The 9,277-nt window shown below is 41.9% G+C and overlaps 1 protein-coding gene across 1 annotated transcript in view; it reads left to right on the plus strand.

Moving 5' to 3' along the window:
• The window catches only part of LOC126184479 (uncharacterized), a 146,726-nt gene extending 137,861 nt beyond the window's left edge, over positions 1-8,865 (plus strand). The window contains exons 2-3 of the mRNA XM_049926871.1: positions 5,838-6,086; positions 8,852-8,865. Of these exons, the coding sequence (XP_049782828.1) occupies positions 5,838-6,086; positions 8,852-8,865 (263 nt within the window). The remainder of the gene's footprint in view (positions 1-5,837; positions 6,087-8,851) is intronic.
• The last annotated feature ends 412 nt before the right edge of the window (positions 8,866-9,277 follow it).

The raw sequence follows: 9,277 nt of genomic DNA on the forward strand, positions 1-9,277 counted from the left end.
CAGTTACACTTCAAGAATAGATCTACATTGTGAATGCATGAACTGTCACCTAACCGAACAGTATTAGTGCTAATAGGCTTTGGTTGAAAAAAGAACGCGGTAGTTCGAAACTTGTCGCCAACATAATAAAACGCAACTGTGACGGAATTACGATAAAGAATTTATATTATCCAAGTTGCTGTCCTGTCCCGACTTCATGTTGGAAATACATAGAAAAGTATCAAATCATAATTTCAATGTGATTATAGGACTGATTATACACAATTCCAGCAGAAAAACATTGAATACAATTTTAGTGTTAAGGTCTTGTAGTGTAAATGAACTGCTTCATAATGTACCACAGCCTTTAAAGTTCTTTTTATACTTCGCGTTAGAGTGTTGAGTCATAGAAATTAGAAATTGTCATGATAATGAACAATAAATGATTTGCTACAGTTGTAATAAAAGCTAGTTTGAAGAACTACTTCCTTAGGCAACAACACGTTCATGATTCGTTAATTAATCAAAATGAGAATTTGCTGATGTATTACATGTGTTAATTAACTACTTTTATTAATATTTTCAAGTAGTGGTCAGTGAACTGAAAAATTATATAAATTAATTTCGGGAATAGGTAGAGACAGAATATCAGTGATAAAACTACTATTGAGTGGTCGTTGTCTTTTTACATTTTTGTTTCTTTATCCAAGTAAAAGTTATTTCAAAATTGTCTGTTGACAGTACAAACATTCCAGTTTTGGAAACCTCATAAGGGAAAGGATGTTTAACGTTCCACCAAGCTTCATTCCACAGTTTGGTTGAGACTGCATTAGCTGCTGAGTGACTTAAGAAATGCAGTGAGAGGTAGAAAATAGATAGTACACTGGGAACCACTCCCATGAGAAATTGCTCCAGTTTGGGGGGAGGATAATTTGACTGGCTGCCGCAACATAAATCAGCACGCTAAATCTCTAATTTTCATTTATTAACATTTTATAAAGAGTCGTTAACATTTTGTCTAGCATGCTGAATATAGTCTCACTAGTACAGTATCATCCGCATACTTCAGACTTCTTCTTTATAATAATTTTATTAACATTAGAATAACAATATTTAGATGAAGCACTTCGTGCATCTTTGGCTCCCACCAAAAGTGCGAGTCGAGCGAAGTGATTTGGGCTGATTAATGAGGGAAAATTCCGAAGTGTCAATACACGATAGTGATAAAACTTGGCGGATGTGTAGAGGGGGCAAAAATAGTGCAATACCTTTTTTGCCTGGTAAAACACACCTCAGATGGTAATTTCGCATTTTAGGTTTAGAATGAATGTCTTCGATGGTGTTCGTATATAAAAACATTTTTCAAATAAAAGTTAATAGGTAATTAATGTTCTTGAAAACTGTATAAGCAGCTGTCGGAATAAATTGAAATTCTGCAAAATATCCCACCACCAATGATTAATCTTAGAATACGAAAACTTTTGTTAGAACATAAATTAAAGAAGCGTTCAAACCACATACATCCCTGTGTAATGAAGTTGGTTTCTAAAATACTATTTTTAGAAAACAAGCTGCACACGATGTGCTGTCAGAGTATTTGCAACGTACCTAATTAAAATATCTAATCATTCATAATTATTGTAATTGATTATTTTACTTACATTTGTTTTATCTTTTAAATTGTTAATTCACGTTTTACATTCAGGGTATTTTGTTTTTTAGTTAACCGTTTCACATATGTGTGTTTTGTTAGCTTAAAATAATAAGTAACCCATTATTATGATAGAAAATAATTACAGTAATGATAATTTGTAAGGAAATGCTTAAAAAGTTAAATTTTTTACACCATGCACGTAGAATAACAGAATTTCTTCAGGTAATGTACACGACGGATAAGCCAACATAAAACAAAATTCAGCAGGATTTCAAATTGTTATGAGTGATCCTCTGAATATCCTGATTTGCATCAGGCATATTTCAGCGCATTGGTAAACCTTGGCGAAGAGAATTGATTATGTGCAAGTGACTGCAGCTTAATTGTTCTGTTTCTCAAGTTGAGAGCGACAACATAACCATTCAACAGAAGTAGATCTGAAATTCTTTGAATAAAGTTCTTCCAAAGCCGTATCCTTTCCACAGCTGTACTTGTGCTATGGAGGCCTTTGGGACCACCATATGTTTTTTGTCCTCGGGTACGATGGTCAAAATGGATTTTTTCACGTTGACCGCACGTCTTTTCACAGTTTTAAAAGTAATTAATGGTGAGTTTGAACCGCGAATTTGGGAAGCTCTTTTTGAAGCCCCAAATATCCTTGACAGCCTCGAAATCAGGTTAACAAACGTCTGACCAGGTTAAAAGATATTTGAAAGATGTTTTCGTTCCCAGTGAGGGAGAAATACCAGTATTATTGCTAGAATTTTGCGGTGGTCAGTGCGAAAGAGCAGTTTAGAACATCGCACTTGAGGAGAAGGAACTCGTTCATTTGGTAATCCCAACGGTCTCGACGGCACAGGTAGAGCTGTGGGACGTATGCAGCTTTCACTGTCTGAAGAGCTTTGTGAGAAGATTTTCAGATATAGTTCTGTTGAGTCATTATGATGTCAATCTCCACATGAGAAACAATATAATCAAAATGCTATCACTAGTACAAAATCAGATCTCTTCGCGAAGGCTTACCAATATGCTGAAATATGCCTGATACAAATCGGGATATTCAGATGATCACCCGTGATCATTTGTAATCCTGCTGAATTTTGTTTTACATAGTCTTCTCCGTCGTGTATATTACCTGACGAAATTTCGTTCATTTTATGTACATGGTGTAAAAAGTGATGTTTTAAGCATTTCCTTGCAGATTATCATTATCCTAATTATTTTCTCTCATAATAGTGAGTTATTTATTATTTTCAAAGCGGTAAACTAAAAAATGGAAAAGAAACCTGGCCTTGTCGCAGTGGTAACACCAGCTCCCGTCGTATTACCGAAGTTAAGCACTGTCGGGCTGGGCTAGCACTTGGATGGGTGACCATCCGGTCTGCCGAGCGTGTTGGCAAGCAGGGTGCACTTAGCCCTTGTGAGGCAAACTGAGGAGCTACATGATTAAGAAGTAGCGGCTCTGGTCTCGGAAACTGGCATACGGCCGGTAGAGCGGTGTGCTGACCATATGCCCCTCTGTATCGGCATCCGATGACGCCTGTGCTCAGAGGATGACAGGGGGATAGGGGGATCTATCGATACCGCTGGATCCGTCAGGGCCTGTGGACGGAGTTTACGTTTACATGTTGTAAATGCTCGGACAGTAAAATGTGTACAACTTATTTTCCAAAAATGTTATTTCAGAAACCAACTTTATTACAAAGTGATGTATGCGATTTGAATGTTTCTTTAATTTATGTTGTAGCAAGATTTTCTAAAATTAACAGGTGGTGGTGGGATGTTTTGCAAAATTTCAAATTATTACGAAAGTTGATTATACAGTTTTCAAGAAAACTAATTACACATCAACTTTTATATGGAACATGTTTTTTATATATCATCGTGTTGAAGATATTAGCTCTAAACCTAACATGTTAAATTACCTTCCGGGATGTGTTTTACCCCTTAAAAGTGAAATTGGGCACAAAAAAGTATTGCACTATTTTGCCCCCTCCACACACTCGTCAAGTTTCACCAAGATTGTTTATTGACACTTAGGAATGCTGCCTTGTAAGTCAGTAGGGTACTGTACGGTACAGATTGTGTTATGAGCCGCACGATTAAGATCCACCTAATTAGCTTCTTACACCTCACCTCAAGAGCAATGGACTGACGACCTCTCCGCTACGTCTGTGCAGGGACAAGTGCATCTTTAGAAGACGTCGGGTGGGTGGACCATTACGGAATCTCATTATTCTGCTTTGATAATGCAGGACACATACACTGACGTCACAAAAGTCATGGGATACCTCCTAATATCGTGTCGGACATCCTTTTGCCCGGCGTAGTGCCACTGGGCCTGATCACATAGAAGAAGAAGAAGAAGAAGAAGAAGTAGTTCTGCAACTCGACGTGGAATCTACTCAACATTTTGTTGGAAGTACCCTGCAGAAATATTGAGCCATTCTGGCTCTGAGCACTATGGGACTCAACTGCTGAGGTCATTAGTCCCCTAGAACTTAGAACTAGTTAAACCTAACTAACCTAAGGACATCACAAACATCCATGCCCGAGGCAGGATTCGAACCTGCGACCGTAGCGGTCTTGCGGTTCCAGACTGCAGCGCCTTTAACCGCACGGCCACTTCGGCCGGCTTTGAGCCATTCTGCCTCTATTGCCTTTCATAATTGCGAAAGTGTTGCCTTTACAGGGTTTTGTGCGCGACCTGACTTCACGATTATGTCCCATATTTGTTCGATGAGATTCAAGTCGGGCGATCTGGGTGGTCAAATAATTCACTCGAACTGTCCAGAATGTTCTCCAAAGCAGTCGCAAACAGCTGTTGCTCGGTGACATAGTGCATTGTGATGCATGAAAATTACAGCGCTGTTTGGGAACATGAAGTCCATGAATGGCTACAAATTGTCTCCAAGTAGCCGAACATAACCACTTCCAATCAATGATCTGTTCAGCTGGACCAGAGGATCCAGACCATTCCATTTATATATGACCCACACTTTCAAGGAGCCACGACCATCTTGCAAAGTGCCTTGTTGACAACCTGGGTCCATGGCTTCGTAGAGTCTGCGCCACACTCGAACCCTACCATCAGTTCTTACCAACTGAAATCGGAACTCATTTGACGAGGCCTCGGTTTTCCAGTCGTCATGGTTCCAACCGATATGATCACGAGACCAGTAGAGGCGGCGCAGGCGATGTCGCACTGTTAGCAAAGGTATGCGCGTTGATCGTTTGCTTCCATAGCTCATTAACACCATATTTGACCTTACTGTTTTAACGCATACGTTCGTCGTACCTCTGACATTGATATCTGCGATTATTTCATGCAGTGTTTCTTATCTGTCGGAAACCTTTTCACATGAATCACCTGAGTACAAATGACAGGTCCGCCAACGCTCTGCCTTCTTATACCTCGTTTATGCGATACTACCGCCATCTGTACGTGTGCATATCGCTACCCCACCTCACTATGTACGCCTCTCGTATGTCCTGCTTTTTCAGTACAAATGGTAACAGTTACATTAGCTGTGGTGCCGGCCGGGGTGGCCGAGAGGTTCTAGGCGCTACAGTCTGGAACCACGCGACGGCTACGGTCGCAGGTTCGAATCCTGCCTTGGGCATGGATGTGTGTGATGTCCTTAGGTTAGTTACGTTTAAGTAGTTCTAAGTTCTAGGGGACTGATGACCTCAGAAGTTAAGTCCCATAGTGCCCAGAGCCATTTGAACCATTTTTTTTATCTGTGGTAACGCGGAGGAGGGAATGAATGAATGAATAATTGTGAAGGACACTAACTGTATTCGTTACATTCGGTTATTAGTTCAGTTTCAGTCACTCCGACTGCCTTATTTCGTTCATAGCATATTGCCGTAATTTGACTCACAGTGTTGCTCATTTGAGGACTCGTACGGCATGAAATAGTTCTTCCTGACTATTGTTTCCTTACCTCAAAATATTCGGTTTAGTTGTCTCTATCGCCTTTTTAAATTTGACACTAAATGTTGAGGACAAGCTGTTTATGTCTGTATAAGAACCACATTAGTCGAAGTTCACATCTGAGACACCATTCCCGAAAGCAGTTGCAGTGACATGACAAGATCTTCCTCAGGATCGGCAAAACCGCGCGACCTGGTCCACAGCAATAGCCAGTGCTAATAAGCGATAGCGTCCCGTCATTTAAAAAAAACATTCTGTTGTTCGTAGATCCTGGGACGGAGTCAACCGGACCGGGCCACAAGCAACAACAACTACCGCCACCACCGCAACTACAAGAGCAGCGACCGAAGAACAAGACGCAGCAGACGAAGAAAGAGAAGAGAAAGACGAAACGGCACAAGGATAGCATCGCGATGGCGGGTGGGGGTGAGGCGTCGCTGCGCGAGCTGACGCACCCCGCGCTCAACGAGGCGCTCAAGGCGCACAACGCCGTCACCTTCAAGCTCGTCAGGACCGGTGAGTGTCTCTTGCTTTCTTTCTATATACAGGGCGGTCCACTGATAGTGACCGGGCCAAATATCTCACGAAATAAGCATCAAACGAAAAAACTACAAAGAACGGAACTTGTCTAGCTTGAAGGGGGGAACCAGATGGCGCTATGGTTAGCCCGCTAGATGGCGCTGCCATAGGTCAAACGGATATCAACTGCGTTTTCTTAAATAGGAACCTCCATTTTTATTACAAATTCGTGTAGTACGTAAAGAAATATGAATGTTTTAGTTGTACCACTTTTTTCGCATTGTGATAAATGGCGCTGTAATAGTCACAAATATGGCTCACAATTTTAGACGAACAGTTGGTAACAGGTAGGTTTTTTAAATTAAAATACAGAACGTAGGTACGTTTGAACGTTCTAATTCGAATGTTCCAATGTGATACATGTACCTTTGTGGACTTATCATTTCTGAGAACGCATGCTGTTACAGCGTGATTACCTGTAAATACCACATTAATGCAATAAATGCTCAAAATGATGTCCGTCAGCCTCAATGCATTCGGCAATACGTGTAACTATATTTCGCTCAACAGCGGGTAGTTCGCCATCCATTATGTTCGCACGTGCATTGACAATGCGCTGACGCATGTTGTCAGGCGTTGTAGGCGGATCACGACAGCAAATGTCCATCAAATTTCCCCACAGAAAGAAATCCGGGGACGTCATGCCCGGTGAACGGGCGGGTCATGGTATGGTGCTTCGACGACCAATCCACCTGTCCTGAAATACGCTATTCAGTACCACTTCAACCGCACACGAGCTATGTGCCGGACATCCACCATGTTGGAAGTACATCGCCATAATGTCATGCAGTGAAACATTTTGTAGTAACGTCCGTAGAACATTACGTAGGAAATCAGCATACATTGCACCATTTAGATTGCCATCGATAAAATGGGGACCAATTATCCTTGTTCCCATAATGCCGCGCCATACATTAACCCGCCAAGGTCGCTGATGTTCCACTTGTCGCAGCCATCGTGGATTTTCCGTTGCCGAATAGTGCATATTATGCCGGTTTAGGTTACCACTGTTGGTGAATGACGCTTCGTCACTAAATAGAACGCGTGCAAAAAATCTGTCATTGTCCCGTAATTTCTCTTGTGCCCAGTGGCAGAACTGTACACGACGTTCAGAGTCGTCGCCATACAATCCCTGGTGCATAGAAATATGTTACGGGTGCAATCGATGTTGATGTAGCATTCTCAACACCGACATTTTTGAGATTTTGCGCAATTTGTCTGCTACTGGTGTGCGGATTAGCCGCGACAGCAGCTAAAACACCTACTTGGGCATCATCATTTGTTGCAGGTCGTGGTTGACGTTGCACATGTGGCTGAACACTTCCTGTTTCCTTAAATAACGTAACTATCCGGCGAACAGTCCGGACACTTAGATGATGTCGTCCAGGATACCGAGCAGCATACATAGCTCACGCTGGTTGGGCATTTTGAATACCGTCCGCACTGGCGGAATGTTACGTGATACCATGTACTTACACGTTTATGACTATTATAGTGCCATCTATCACAAAGCGAAAAAAGTGGTCCAACTAAAACATTTATATTTCTTTACGTACTACACGAATATATAATAAAAAATGGGGGTTCCTATTTTTAAAAAAACGCAGTCGATATCCGTGTGACCTATGGCAGCGCCATCTAGCGGGCCAACCATAGCGCCATCTGGTTTTCCCCTTCAAGCTAGACGAGTTTCGTTCTATGTAGTTTTTTCGCTTGATGCTTATTTAGTGAGATATTTGGCCCGGTTACTATCAATGGATCACCCTGTATACGCACGCAGCTCACAATTTTACCAAACATGCCAAGATTTGGATTTTCCAAACGTACAGCCCTTAGTACCGTGAAATGGTCTAGATTTTACAGCGAGAAGCCAGTGTTGAAAAACACTAGGCTTATACAAGTATCATACCCATCATCGTCATCTGACTACTTATCTATGGCTGTCCTCCCATTTACACCTGAAGGTCTCCTGCTCCCTCCCCTAGAGGCGCCGGGCTCCATCGTACTCTGGTTATGTGGGTGTTCATCTGGGGCAGAAAAACAGATCAGCGACAGCAGAGCACTGCCTCGATCAACAAAATACCTGTAGAGCCAACGATTATGGCAGTTTATGAGAAAGGAGTCGATATAAATAAAGATTCAAGGCAATTTCTTCAACAGAGATTAGGGCTATCAGTTTAGTTCGGCGCGGAATCCGTCGTTAGTAGCTGCACAACAAGAAGGCGCCCAGCAGTGGTCAACATGTAAACAGTGCTCACGGAAACAAAAATCTCTGGCTTCAGCCCCGCCTCGACACAGCTTTCCCACAGCAGGACATCTGCAGATTTTTCGCAGGACCACGGTGAGTATTACTTCCGTCGAGATGTCATGATTTTTCTACAGCGATATCATAATTAAAAGCTAAAACTACCACCAATGAAATTATACGATTACAGAAACGAAGACGTCCCAGTGAATGTGTTTCAGTAAACAAGCCGTTTTAGAGATTATTGCAAATGTGTGGTCACGAGCAGCCATGACCTCACTATGAAACATTATCTAAATTAGTACAAAAGCATTTGAAATGTAAATTTCTCGATTAAGTCCCAGTCTAAGTGGGCACAAGTATTCAGGCTCTAGGCCGTAGTGCGCAGTGTGATTATTACCAAAAATTGTCTGCTGCGGGTTTAACGTAAAAGAATAATGAATTTTAATGTCTGCAGCTCTGTCAACCTAAACATACGGTACTTAACAAGGGGGAAACTGACTTGATAAGGTTCGCCAACTGGATAAACTCCAGCTAATAGTCTCCCATTTACAATCAGGTGACAAACGTCCTGGGATACCTCCTAACACATTGTCAGACCACCTTTTGCACGGTAGTGCAGCATTTCGAAGTGGCATGGATTCAACAAGTCGTTGAAAGTTCTATCCATGCTGCTTCTAGAACCGCCAATAACTGAGAAAGTTCTGCCTGGGGAGGACGTCGTGTACGAACTGACTTCTTGATTATGTCCCATAAATCGTACGACCTCATTCATGTCACGTGATCTGGATGGCCAAATCATTCAGACGAATTGTCCTCAACGTTCTTCAGACCAGTGGCGAGAAATTGTGGCCCGGTGACATGAAATCGTTGTTTTTGAACA

The sequence above is a fragment of the Schistocerca cancellata genome, chromosome 4, assembly GCF_023864275.1.
Source record: "Schistocerca cancellata isolate TAMUIC-IGC-003103 chromosome 4, iqSchCanc2.1, whole genome shotgun sequence".
In the NCBI taxonomy this organism is placed as follows: domain Eukaryota; kingdom Metazoa; phylum Arthropoda; class Insecta; order Orthoptera; family Acrididae; genus Schistocerca; species Schistocerca cancellata.